This window comes from Megascapheus bottae, chromosome 16, assembly GCF_031878675.1.
Source record: "Megascapheus bottae isolate mThoBot1 chromosome 16, mThoBot2.hap1, whole genome shotgun sequence".
Classification (NCBI taxonomy): domain Eukaryota; kingdom Metazoa; phylum Chordata; class Mammalia; order Rodentia; family Geomyidae; genus Megascapheus; species Megascapheus bottae.
In genome coordinates, this window is record NC_143524.1 from 42,755,613 (window position 1) to 42,769,721 (window position 14,109).

The 14,109-nt window shown below is 49.4% G+C and overlaps 1 protein-coding gene across 4 annotated transcripts; it reads left to right on the plus strand.

The window, feature by feature from the left end:
- The first annotated feature begins 2,231 nt into the window (after window positions 1-2,231).
- Window positions 2,232-13,858, plus strand: Rhog (ras homolog family member G). 4 transcript variants are annotated; one of them, XM_090348334.1, is made up of 3 exons: window positions 2,232-2,338; window positions 2,871-2,946; window positions 12,657-13,858. In XM_090348334.1, exon 3 carries the CDS (start codon window positions 12,725-12,727, stop codon window positions 13,298-13,300), a length of 576 nt encoding a protein of 191 aa, XP_090204460.1. In that variant the 5' UTR covers window positions 2,232-2,338; window positions 2,871-2,946; window positions 12,657-12,724; the 3' UTR covers window positions 13,301-13,858. The 4 variants fall into 4 exon arrangements, with proteins under 4 accessions (XP_090204460.1, XP_090204458.1, XP_090204457.1 ...); XM_090348331.1 differs by lacking the exon at window positions 2,232-2,338 and adding an exon at window positions 3,363-3,408 and having other exon boundaries at window positions 2,869-2,946; XM_090348332.1 differs by lacking the exon at window positions 2,871-2,946 and having other exon boundaries at window positions 2,270-2,338.
- The last annotated feature ends 251 nt before the right edge of the window (window positions 13,859-14,109 follow it).

Genomic DNA, 14,109 nt, shown 5'->3' on the forward strand with positions numbered 1-14,109 from the left:
GTTTCAGAAATTACATTCTGACCTTAGGCTGCCAATCCATTCTATCTTCCATCTTTCCTTCCTGATGAGATTACAAGTGGCTATCACAAAGTGTACCCTGATCTTACTGCTATGACCCCCAAATTGATTTTCATATATATATATATATATATATATATATATATATATGTTTAAAGTTTACTTTTTTCAGTGCTAGTGATCAAGGCCTGGTACATGCTAGGCAGTTACACCTCCTGATTGACTTTCAGATATTGGAGGGAAAAAAAATTGCCATGAACTCTTTAACCAGGACACCAGTATACAATTAAGATAAATCCAGTCTCTAGATGAAGGGAGAAAAGTCCAGAGCCCTGCTGTTTTCCTCCCCTAAAGTCTTGGGAAAGAAATGTTAAAGAACACAAGTCTTGGGAAAGGACCGTAAGGAAGACAAACTCAAAACTCTTTGAGCCAGCATGGATATATATATGCAGTCCAGCTGTTTGAGAGGCTGAGTGGGGAGGATTGCTTGAGTCCAGAAGATCAAAAACAGAAAAACAGCCTGGGTTGGGTAGCTAGACTCCCATCTCAAAACACACACACTCCCTAAAACACTCTAATTTTGTTTTGAGACATAATTTTTAATGGTTTCATAGAAGCCACTTAACTGCGGTCCACCTCTGAGCCCTCTTATTTTATGGGACTCACAATCCTTTTTTCATTAAACACAGAGACTAGGGATGTAATCCTTTCCCGGTAAGATGAATGAAAATGTCCCTCTTGTTCTGTCTCCCTTTTCCCCCTGGGAGCAGTTGGGTTTTGATGATGGAACCGGGAGTTTGGCCTAGCAAGTCCAGGGTTTGATTCCTTGGTACCACATACAAAGAAAAGCCAAAGGTGGTGCCGTGGCTCAAGTGGTAGAGCACTAACCTTGAGAAAGCCTAAGGACGGTGTTCAGGCCCTGAGTTCAAGCCCCAGGACTGGGGGTTGGGGGGAGAAGGGTTTTGATGACCAGAGTGGGACAGCAACCTACAGGCTGCTTGGGAAGAGAGAAGGGTCCTGGGGAATGAATTCAGTGTCATGAGTTTGAATCTGATATCGCCTTTAACTTCACTTTCTTTACACTAGACACATACTGACCACAGGACTTTTTCATAGCTATTAAACGAAACTGTTTGTAGCTATTATTATTTTATGACCATCAAAGACAGAACGGTTCAACTATTTATTTCTGAATTGATCTCCATCTTAGAAAACCTCTACGACAGAGACCCCTGTCTTTAACCGTGGCCTCCTCCTCCTCTTCTTCTCCTCCCTCCGCTGCACCTAGCACTGAGCTGCACCTAGCACCGAGCTCTGCACGTGGCTGGGTGCTCGCTCAGGAAGTTTGTGCAGAACCCAGGACGTGAATGGTCAGGTCTGCGCGCGAGGCCTGGGCGCAGCGGCAGCAGAGGGCGCCCACGAGGCCGCCACCCGCCAGTCTCCAGGGCCCCAAGCCGGACCTCAGGCCTGGGCGCCGCCCTCGGACTCCGAACCCCTGCGCGTCCGGACTGGGACGGGGAGCCGGATCGGGACCGGGAGCGAGAGGAGCCCCACGGCCGCGGTGCGCCCCGCCCCCTTCCCCGAGCAGCGCGGAGTCGCGGGGTGCGGAACCACGACGTGACATCCTGTTTTTGGGGCTCGCGGCTCCGCCTGCGCCTCTTGCGGATGGCGTCCTGACGACAGCTCCCCTGCCCCCAGCCTCCCCACCCTCCTCAAGGGGTCTGATCCCTTCCCGTCGCTGAATCACCCCGGAATACACGCTGTCCCCGGGGATCGGGACAGGGGGTGGGGACTGCCCCGGCCGGACCCACTACGACCGTCCCCCTTCCCTGCCAGCCACGGCCACCGCTCGCTCCGTCGCTGGGGCCTGGCGGCGGGCGCCGGGTCCAGGGGCGCCTTTCTCTGCATTCCCGCGCAGGCTGGCCGGGTGAGATCCAGAGGACGGAGACCAACGTCCAGCGCTCGGTTGAGGGCCTGGACCGGGGCAGGAGGGCCAGGCGGAGGCGGGGAGACCCGACCTCGAGACGCCCGATCTGAAGGATCCCAGGGGCCGCAAGGCGCGGGGTGTGGAGGACGGGGATTCCAGGACTTTGAATACTTGGGGGGCAAAGCCTGCAGAAGGGGCTGGGGCGGAGGGAGCGCGCCTGCCGACTTCCTGGTCGCGCCCCGCCCCGGCCCGCCTCCGCACCCCGCCCCGGCCCACCGGCTCGCCCGCCCACCCCCCCCCCCCCACTTCCTCCGGCCTCCCGCTCTCACTTCCTTCTCCAGCCCGGAGCCGCTGCCGCCGCCCCCAGCTCCCCCGCCGCGGGGAGGGCTCCAGGTGAGGCCCGGCCACGGCGGGCGGGCGGCCCGGTGGGGTCCGACCCACCCGGGATCGGGCGCCGGCGCGGGCCGGGAAGTTTGCTTGCGGGAGGCCGCGGGGAGGGAGGGTTTGCTCCCCCCCTCCAACTCGTCGGGCGGGCGCGGCCGGCCGGGCGGGCAGGCAGACGGGCAGGCGGGCGGGCTGGCGGGCGGGCGGGCGGGGCGGAGAGGAGACCGGGCTACTCGGAACTGGTGGCGGCTTGGAGAGCCGGGGGTGCCTGGCCCCGTGACCGCAGAGGAACCCCCGAAATCGTCGCCTAGGGAAGAGCTGGGAGATGCGGGGCTCGAAGGCGGGGTGCCCTAAGTTGGGGAGGGGTGGAGGGACGGTGTTCAGAAGTGGGTGAGGGGAGCGCGGCCTCTGGGCTGGAGGAGGTGCTGCTCCCTCCGTTCCGCAGTGGTGACATTTGTGAGGCTGGGAAGGGGGCGATGGCTGGGGCTTTAGATGCTCAAGACAACAGAGCAAAGAAAACTTTTTTTTTTTTTTTTTAAAGCCAAGCCTGACCCACGGTCAGGCTGCAACCCAAGGGTCCTCTGCCATACGGAGCTCTCAGTGCCAACCTGCCACAGGTATTTAGTGCCTCACTGACCCGAGTCTGCTTCGGGGGGGGGGGTACACTGAGGAAAGGATAGTGGTGGTACAGGGACTCATGTAGAAATACTGATTGTTACAAGGGAGGCCCCAGAGGTTCTGGCCTCCTGGAAAGGGCTGACAGTTTTCTAGTGTTTTCTCTCCCGGTCCAGTGTCAGAATTCTACATATGTCTCTGTCTCTCTCCATCCTTTTAATATCTACCCACTCTCTTCCTTTTCAATCTATTTTTCCCTCAAATATACAGACGTACTTAGGCCTTAATGGCTTCTCAGTTGTCCCTCTGTTTCTCTTGGTCCCCTGCAGCCTCCTCTTGCCCCGCCTCTGACTGCAGCACACATCCAGCCTCTTCCTTCATCCCTGAGCCTGTCACCTTCTGTCTCCTTCCCTTTCAGCCACTCATCTCCAGCTTTGGGGTCAGAAATTGCTGTAGAAGACTTGGTGAGTTTTGTGTGTGTGTGTGTATGAGACAGAGACAGAGAGATTTTGTTTTACTACTTTGCTTTTTGGAAACAAGGCCTCCAAAGCCAAGGCTGGTCTCAGACTCTTCATCCTCCTTTGAGCCTCTCAAGTGCTAGGATTACAGTTGTGAGCCACCATACCTGACTACTTGGGTGTTTGAGAGCCTTTTCAAACCTAGTATAAAGAAGTAGGCTGCACCCTTCGTGATAGAGATGATTAAAGGGCTGGCAATGTGTGTACCTGTGTGCAAGAGCATAAGCATGCAAGTGCTTGTGTGTCTACATCTTTATCTCTTGGAGACAAAATAACTGCCCTCAGCCTTGAGAGGGCCCAGAGCAGAAGCCAACAGAGTGAAAGGGACTTGGAGTGGGTGACTCTGTGGTTAAGGAGGAAACTTTAACAGTCAGGGTCCACTAACAGGAATAAGACTGGTAAGAGAGGCTCTGGAAAATCAAAATTACACCATTTGGGTGCATGATCAGGAGGCTTTTGCTGGGGGCTGGGAGAAGAGACTGCAACGCCTACTGGTTTCAGTATCGCCTGGTGGTGGGGAGACTGAGCAGAACATTCTGGTGTGGTAGAAGGGAAGACGGGTACAGAGGGGGATTCTGGAGGGGAGACTGCAGCTGGGCTAACTTTAGTTTTAAGTTTTAATTTTGAATCAGGAAAAGAAGGCTAGGCAGTGGTGTCTATTCCCCTTTCCCTGCTACCTTCTGGGACTTGTCCAAGCTGGGTACCCACATATTCCTATGTGCATTAGGACCTGTATGACCAGGAAGCTCTCTGTATACCTGTGTGTGCCAAGGACCATCTACCCCCTCTCTGAAGCTTTTCTTCCAAGTCTAACTACAGTCAATTTTGGGATTTTTCAAATGCTTGTCTACATTCTAGAGCTGCTTCCTCAACCCTTTGGGCTGCATGCTTTAAGAGATCTTGTTTCTCTTCACCTCCTGCAACTTTCTGTATTCATTCTACTCCACTAGGGGAAAGAGACAGACAGACAGACAAACAAGTGGAGGGGCCCAAGTGAAACATTTTGGAGATCTCAAGCACAACTAAATTTAAGAGATATTTACCTTCTTCATCCTATCCTCTTACTATCTCAGTTGTTCTTCTCCCATAAATTGTCCCTTCTTCCAATCCTGCCTTTTACCCACCTGTCTTCTGTACTCCTTTTCTGGGATGTACAGAGATTCAGGCCCAGTAGGAAATCCAAGGGATTGGGTATTGAATCCCACCCTGCGAATTTGATGTGCACATAAGGCACTTTCCCAGCATCACAGCGCAATAAAAGTCCCTGCGAGACCTGATTCCCAGCCTGGCAAACGCGCACTTATTTTAATATTCTGCATATTTAAGCAACCTGCTGGGCTCTGAAAGTAAAGATAAAACAGAAGAGATAGGATTTCTCCTAGGCTGCATTGAAAGTTTGAACCAATTGCAAGAATGTCATTGCTGGAAAAAAAAAAAATATATGACTGAGGTGAGAGGGATCTAAATGGGAAATTACAGCTGAGTATGAGGCTGCTTTGGAGGACTTAGCTAAAAAAATAAGATTAATGGGCTGGGAATGTGGCTTAGCGGTAGCGTGCTTGCCAAGCATGCATGAAACCCTGGGTTCGATTCAGTACCAAACAGAAAAAGCCAGAAGTGTCGCTGTGGCCCAAGTGGTAGAGCACTAGCCTTGAGCAAAAACAGCTCAGGAACAGTGCCCAGGCCCTAAGTTCAAGCCCCAGGACTGAAAAAAAAGGGTTGAGATTGTGACACTTAATGGGGGGGGGGGGGGAGTGGTGATGTGAGATTGCTACATATCCTGCTTGGGAAGCTAGGATTTGGAGAGTTGTTTCTTGCAAGATGTTAGGGAGATGGAGTGGCTGTTGTGAGCTTTTAGGTGGTTACCGGTGGGAAGATATGAGAAGCTCTAGCTATAGTGAGACAATTGTGACTAAATTAGGATGGTAGTAGCTGGGGAACTGTAAGTAAGAAAGAAACCTGGACTCAAACCAAACACCCTTTTCTCTCTATGCAGTGTAGATCCATTAGAGAGGGAAGGGTTATAGGGGCCTGTGAGAAGAGCTGAGAAGGGAAGCTAAAGACAAAGCCTGAGCCACCTCCCCAGATCAAACTGGTTTTCCTGTCCAGGGTCTAGCTTCCTCTTTTGTCCTCATCTGATATGGGGGGAGGGCATCTCCCCAGGAGCTAAAGGCCAGAGGAGGAGCTTGGCTACAGCAGGGCCAGGATAGCTGGCTGGCCAGTAATGTTAGTGCTACCTCATGAATACTACAGGTTGAGCTAATCATGGTGGCCTAGAAACTTTGAAGCCTAGGGCTCAAATATAGGCTAACTTACCTCCTTTGACCTATTTCATAAACCATGGTAGGGCTGGTCTAAATGAAGACAGAGGGATGGTGGGTCCATTTCTAACAGTTTTCACATTTTCTTTGTGGAGCTAAAGGTTAGGAGACCCAGGTCCTCATCCTGGACTTACAACCGTGTACAATTTAGTTTCTCATGGCTCAGTGTCAACATTGAAGAGTTGGATTGTCAATACTTCCAAAGGGCACAGTGAATACTGATAGCTTTGACCTTCCCTCCCAGCATGATTCCTAATAACAGTACCCTCTCCCACTGCAAACCCTCCTTCTCAACTAGCATTGATCTGACAGCCTCCTAGTATATGTCCAAGGCAGAACTGTGGCTTTTCCCCCAAAGCACAAGGATTACTGAGATAAGGCAGAGAGTGTTGGGGATTTTACAGGGGACAGCAAGATTGGGGAGTACCTTGCCCCACTGACAATGGAAAACAGATAGTGGAGTTTCCTCCCTGGTGTTATTCTCCCTTATGGAAACCCCCTTCAGATCTTGGGTAAGCCTGAAGAGATTGGGCAGTCCTGGGTTTCTCTGGGTATTTTCTGGCTAGTGGGGCACTGGATTTGGTAGTCTGTATAGCCTTGTGTGTAATGAGCAAAGGCAAAGGAAGTGTCACTTCACAGGCCTTTCATGGGGCCCAGGGACTGCTGAGCTAGGTGGGAGGAGGGAGGCGATGAGCTTTTCTTGCTGCTGTTTGGTGGGGGTAGGGAAAGCCTCCTTGGTTTCCCCAGCCAGAGCTGTCCTGCCCCTGGTGCTCACTTCTTGTACAACACCCAGGGTGCTAGATTGGCCAAGGGAAATAGGAAGGGACCTGAGATTTTGTGAAAGGATTTCAACTCCCTATATCTCTGTCAAGGCCAACTGTTTCCTCTCCAGTCCCTAGAGAATGGCATCAATTCCCTTCTTTCCCTAGTGGCTGCAATGCAAGATCCTCTGTAGGTACTGAAGAATAGAAAATGGGAAGATGTAGTAGAGTCCTCTAATGTGAGAACTAAGCTCTCTTTGAGTTCTTCCCTGCTTATGAGAAGGGGAAGAAGAGAGAGACAGCCCTTGGCCTGGGTCCCAGCCCTACACTGACCTCATGTCTCCCCCTGCTTCCTCCTCCCAGTCCAGCTGCAAGCAGCTGCGGCCCTATAAGCCTCCTTGTGTCACCTCTTCTCTTTCATCCCTTCAAAATAAACAAGTTTGTAGAACTTTTCTAAGAATGCTCTGTCTCTAGCCTAAGGGTCTTTAGACATTTGAATCCAAATCTTAGCCTTTTTCTTGCCCATCTTCAGAGTTAGCTCTGCCCGCTTTGCTGCTTATTCTTCAAGTTGAAGACAAAGTAATCTAGCTTATGTATTGTTCATAACCCTAACTTTGTGCTCCTCTGGGTGAGGAACAAGTTGACAACCTTAGTTCTGTGTCTTCTGGCATAGAGGATTTCCTTATTCCCAGCTTCAATGTCTGGCTTGATGGAAGAAGAGGTGTATGTCAGTCTACAGCTCTTGCTTAGTCCTCTGCTGGGTTTCTGTGAATTAACAGACAAACTCTCCTCCCGGTGAAGCATCAAGTTAGTTTAGCACCGTGATCAGAAGGTACGCATAAGAGGTCACTGTGATGCTTTGGAGGAGAACTGAGCCTTGGAGGACAGAAAAAAATCTGAAGGGACAGGCAGCATTTCAGAAAGAGGAACAGCCATTTGAGAAGACAGAAAGTCTGGTTGAGTTCACCAAGTTATTCTACTGGGCCCAGCCAGTGTGTGCTGGGCTTAGCCCAGGGATATAGAAACTAGCCAGGGACCTTGCCTTCTAGGCTTTCCCAGTCTAAGGATAGTAGATAAGATTCATATTAGAGGCTGGCACCTGGCTCATGCCTGAAATCCTAGCTACTCAGTAGGCTGAGATCTGAAGATTGAGGCTTCTGAGGCCGGGAAGTCCCTGAGACTATTATCTACTAGGAAACCGGAAGTGGTGCTGTGACTCAAAGTGGTAGAGCACTAGCCGTGAGCTGAAGAGCCCAGGGACAGAGCTTGGGCCCCGAGTTCAAGCTCCTTGAACAACAACAACAACAGATTCAGATTAGTCTCCCAAGTGATATAAGTATCTGTGAGAGATACAGGAACCAGACTTTGGATAGGACAGGACACTGACTACATGGATGGTTTATAAAAATTTTCCTGGAGCAGCAGGTAGCCGTGTTTTGGTTCTGTGAATATTTCTATTTGTGAAGAGAAGAGAATATGAAAGCTACTTTGTAGATCAGGGTGGTGTGGCCAGAAGTAAGAGTTGGAATGTCCAGAGGTACAATATGGTTAGAATGAGGTTCAGGGAGATCTGCAATGGAGACCTATGTTAGAGAGGCAGATTAGAAGGCTGTGGTAAGTTCCCATTGCTTCTATACTTGTCCATGTCATAGAGCCCATCCTTCCCCTCCCCCACTCCCAGTTGGGACACTTCCCCTGCTCTAACCACCACAGAGATCTGGCAATCAAGAAAACATCAGTGTTTCCTTTTCCTCCTCCCTCTGGGCCTGCCTGAGCTACACCCCAGGGCCAGGACTCATTAGGTGTAAGCTGGGCACCAAGGGCCACACTCAAGTAGAATTGCCTGTCCTCTCTCCATTCCATGAGCTGCGCTCCATCAGATTCTCTTCTGTAGCCAGTTTAGGAAGAGTGACTTTTGCCCATCCTTGCTTTAGCTTTTGCCTTTAGTTGTTCTCCATTAAAATTTATCAGGAGTTTGGCCTAGTGGTAGAGTGCTTGCCTAGCATATGCAAAGACCTGAGTTTGATTCCTTGGTACCACATAAATAAAAAAAAGCCATAAGCAGTACTGTTGTCCAAGTGGTAGAGCGCAAACCTTGAGGAAAGCCCAAGGACCTGAGTTCAAGCCCCAAGATTGGCAAAAAAAAAAAAAATTATTAGCATTTCAGGTGTTCAGTCCTGGGCACCAGAGAGTGTCTGTCTCCAGGTCTCAGGTATGAAGGTGGTCCAGTACATCAATGTTTCACACTCTTCTGTGTCTAAGCATAGCTTTTTCTATGAATGAGTTGCCTAATATTTAAGCATATCCACAGTTGGGTAACTTTGTATGACTCTTGGAGACACATGACTATACTATGGAAATTTAAAGAAGAATTCAGTGTCCTGGAATGATGAGACTTCATTTAGGACTTGAGGAGTCAGGAATATTAGAGAGGAGAGAGGGAATAGCAGCAGAGATACCAAAGATCCCTCTGGAGCAAGATGGACACTCATTTGCAAGTAATCTACATTGTGCCACACATACGGTATATTAATGCATATAATCCTCACAGAAACCCCATGAAATAGGTACTGTTGCCTCTCATTTGAAAGATAAATTGAAGCTTAGAGAAGTAACACTTTTATAAGTTCAAGGTCACACAGCTGATAAGTGGCAGAACTATAACTTAAACCTTTGAAGCCTTTGTGACTCAGCAACTACTCTCAGAATATGAAGAACTTTGAACAGCAAAATGGGAGAAAAGGTCCGATCTGAATTAAATTGGGAAGAAATGGCCACAACAGTTTTGGCCTAATAGCAATACAAATTTGCAAATATTGAATCATTTATTAGACCAAAAAAAATTTTTTTATGTTAGTGATGTCAAACCACAAGCTCAGGCAGGCTACTCATAGTTCAGCATTAACACCCCTTCTTCCTATCTGGCACCTTCAGCATATGAACTATGGGAATTTGTTGAACCCAATTCCTGCCAAAGGATTTCAGAGAAAAGAGTTGTCTTGGGAGAGAGGATGAGGGTCTGAACTAGATCTGAATAGGGAGAACTGGACCGATGCCACTGCTCAGACATATGCATACTCCGTGCTTCCTGCCTCTTGGGATGAAAAGCTTGCTACAGTCACCTCCTGTGTTCACAGCACATCACAACTTACAAAAGCAAATTCATTCTCATGCTTAGTTAGGATCCTCAATGCACTCCTGTGAGGCTGACAGGGCCAGCCACTTTTGTACAGATGAAGAAACCAAGGCTTCAGGAAGAGAAGTGATTTTACTTGTTCAAATTCACACAGTTGGCTGGTAAGGGATAACTTGGAGCTGTGTGATATTGAGAAAAACAGGACCTTTGATCACAAAACTGAGTTTTGTGTCCTGTCTCCCATATTAACTAGCTTTGTAACATCGGATTATATATTAACTATTGAGTTTGTTTTCATTTGTAAACTGATAGTTTACAAATTTACAAGATTAAATGACATAATATTGAGTTGGCTATAAATATGAAGTTGTTTTTAAACCATATGAGGGCTTTTTATCAAGCGTCCAAAATGAGATGAACCCAGGTCAGATTCAGATATTTGGTGCTCTACTTTATACTCCAGCTTGTTTTGGACACTACCTCATTCATAATCCTTTTCCGGTATCAGTCCATATTCCTTTGCCAGCCAGGAAACTGCCCTCTTCCCCTTCCCATCTCTTTTGAGAGCTGATTTACTGATGTTAGCTTGATAAGTACCTTCCTAGAGAGCCTGCTGTACTTTCAGTCTTGGGCCAGAGTTCCCTCCATGCCTTCCTGCCTCTGGGCCAGCTCTTTGCTTGGCTAATCAGGGAAGAGGGCAGGCATACTGCCACACCCACTCCTTCTGTATGGACTATAAAATTATGGGCTCCTCCCCCACCCCGCGAGTTCTGTGGGATGCTAGGCCCTCCTACTCAAATACACAAATAAAAAGTCTTCTAGTGTTCTTGTCATAGGCTTTGTATATGTGTGTGTGCGTGTGTACCCACCAGTCCCCAGACTTGAACTCAGGGCCTGGGTGCTATCCCTGAGCTTCTTTTACTCAAGATTAGCACTATACCACTAAAGCCACAGCACCACTTTGGGCTTTTTGGAGTAGTTTATTAGAGATAAAAAGTGTCAAGGACTTTTCTGCCTTGGCTGGCATTGAACCACGGTTCTCAGTTCTCAACCTACAGGGCATGCTCTTTTCTCTTTTTTTTTGGGGGGGGGGCAGGGTCTTATTCAGAAGGATCTCGAGCTCATGATCCTTCTACCTCAGCCTTCCTAGTACTGGGATTACAGGCATGTGCCTCCACACCCATTTCCTGAAAGGAAAACAAACTGAGGCCCAGAGAGAGAAAGTGCCTCAGTGCCTTATGTTTCCATAGCAGTAGAGCTGAGACTCAAACTTAGATCTTTGGATTTTTTCCCTGAGCATTAGCTAAAGGTCTAAATGGCATGAGGGTACACCTATACACACAACACACTTTTTAATGTAAATAAGATGAAAATAGTATTAATGGGAACCGAAGCGGTAACTTCATGGATTGAAATCATTTCCCTTTCAGTTAGCCCCCAGGGGAAACTGTGGCCTGGGAGAGACTGGGACCAAGCCTGTGTCTTTTGTAGCCTCTATACCACAAATGTTCCTTTTCTGCTTGGGGAGGGTATGGGGATTCCCCTCCACTGCAGTCTGATTTTTGAGGCTTCTTAACTAGTGATGAGAGATCAGGCTGGTGAGATGGGTCTATTTTTAGTAGGATCTAGTAGATCTCAACACTTGAGTAACTCCCCTTCATTGTCTATACTGCCTAGGGAAATGTAAAATGGCTAACTGCTAGGGGCCAGCGGCTCATGCCTGTAAATCCTAACTACTCAGGAGGCAAAGGTCTGAGGATCCCAGTTTGAATTTAGTTCAGGTAGGTAAAGTCCATGAGACTCTTATCTCCAGTTAATCACCCAAAAGCTCAGGGACTGTGCCCAGGCCCTGAGTTGAGTTTAAACCCCAGGATACATGTACACACACACACACCCCCACACACACATACTTTTTTTGAGGGGGGGGGTTCAACTCTGGGCCTGGGCACTGTCCCTGAGCTCTTCAACTAAATGCTGTCACTCTACCACTTGAGCCACAGCGCCACTTCCAGTTTTCTGGTAGTTAATTGGAGATGATGAGTCTCACAGACTTTCATGCTGGGCTGGCTCTGAACTGCAATCCTCAGATCTTAGCTCCTGAGTAGCTAGAATTACAGGTAGAGCCACCAGGGCCCCACCCCTGCAATACTTTTGGGCTAAGTACTATTCTTTTTTTTTTTTTTTTTTTTTTGCCAGTCCTGGGCTTGGGCTCAGGGCTTGAGCACTGTCCTTGGACTTTCTCAAGGCTAGCACTCTACCACTTGAGCCTCAGCACCACTTCTGGCTTTTATCTATGTATGTGGTACCAAGGAATCGAACCTGGGTCTTCGTGCATGCTAGGCAAGCACTCTACCACTAGGCCAAACTCCCAGCCAGCCAAGTACTATTCATACGTGCTTTATGTGTATTCCTGTACATTATCCTTATAACCCAATGAGATAGGTATTACTTTTTTTCCCCCACCAGTCTTGGAACTTGAACTCAGATCCTGAGCATTGTCCTTAGGCTTTCTCAAGGCTAGAGCTCTACCACTTGAGCCACAGCACCATTTCCGACTTTTTCTATGTATGTGGTATCAAGGAATCAAACCCGGGTCTTCGTGCATGCTAGGCAAGCACTCTACCACTAGGCCAAACTCGCAGCTCCAAATTAGGTTATTATTTTATCCTCATTTTACAGATTTAAAAAAACTGACACATAGGGAGGGAAAGTGATTTGTCTACTGTCATAGCTAAAACATACCAGAACCAGGATTTTTCCTTTGGTCTGGCACTTGACTATGTGTGCTTCCTGCCATATTATACTGCATCTTTTGTAATATCTTGCTTAATACCTACCATTGTGTCTGTCTCTCTGATATCTCACTGAGATTTTTGGGATGGTGTCAGGAGTTGGTCTCTCTGTACCCCCAAAACTTTCTTCCCAATGTATATGGAAACCTCCCTAACTAGGAGTGTCCTTCTTACCTGTTCCCAGGTGACTGCTTCCAGAGGAGCCCAGAAGAGGGAGGAGGCACTGCCTCCCCTGCAGCAACTTCACCTACAATGCAGAGCATCAAGTGTGTGGTGGTGGGCGATGGGGCTGTGGGCAAGACGTGCCTGCTCATCTGCTACACAACCAACGCCTTCCCCAAGGAGTATATTCCCACAGTGTTCGACAATTACAGCGCCCAGAGCGCAGTTGATGGGCGCACAGTGAACCTGAACCTATGGGACACTGCGGGCCAGGAGGAGTACGACCGCCTCCGCACGCTTTCCTACCCTCAGACCAACGTCTTTGTCATCTGTTTCTCCATTGCCAGCCCACCCTCCTATGAGAATGTGAGGCACAAGTGGCATCCAGAGGTGTGCCACCACTGCCCTGACGTGCCCATCCTCCTGGTGGGCACCAAGAAGGACCTGAGAGCCCAGCCTGACACCCTACGGCGCCTCAAGGAGCAGGGCCAGGCACCCATCACACCCCAGCAAGGCCAGACACTGGCCAAGCAGATCCACGCTGTGCGCTACCTCGAGTGCTCGGCCCTGCAGCAGGACGGCGTGAAGGAAGTGTTCGCTGAGGCTGTCCGGGCTGTGCTCAACCCCACACCGGTCAAGCGTGGGCGGTCCTGTGTCCTCTTGTGACCCTGGCACTCAGTGTAAAGGCTGCCCCTGCCCCCCTACCAGTTGTGCCTTGGCGCCTTGTCTGCCCCCAGCTGTGCCTTAAGGACTAATTCTGGCACTCAGTGCCAGGGAGCTCCTTGAATGCCTTTTTCTCCTTAAGGAGGTCCACAGGGAAAGGGGCTTTGGGCCCTGCCCCACCCTGCTTGGGAACATCAGGTATTCTCATGAGCTTACCCAGGCCAAGGTTGATTCTCCCAAGAGGCCAACCCAGTGCCATCCCTCCGTTTTCCGCTACTGACCAGTTCATCCAGCTTTCTACAAAGAGCCTACTGTGGTGCCTTCTCTCAGGTTAGGGGCTCAGCCATCTCTAACCTCTGCCCCTGTTGCTCTTGGAATTGCCCTCCCCCCCACCCCAAGATATTCTCCCTTCACCAAGAGACCACAGACCTGAAAAGATAAATGTGCCCTAACCTGCTCAATGTGTCCAGCCTTATGCATCTGCTGACTGACTCAGCCCCCCGTGCTCCTGGGGGCCTGTCCTACCCCCATCAGCATCAATAAAACCTCCTGTTTCCAGTGGCCCCGACTCCTCCCTGCTGTGCTGGGCATTTACAGGGTGGGCATGGGCTAGGGCTCCCCAGAGACTGGGAGTCTTTTGTTTGTACTAAGAGGGGATAAGAGACAATAGACTTCATTGTTGATCCCCCAACCCCCAATTTTCCTAACAAAGCTCTGGGTCCAGCCCAGCCACTGATGCTATAGAGAACTAAGATGCAGAGCTTGAAGAAAGACTTCCCTGATTTAAAACTCAGAAAGAGAAGCCATTGGCT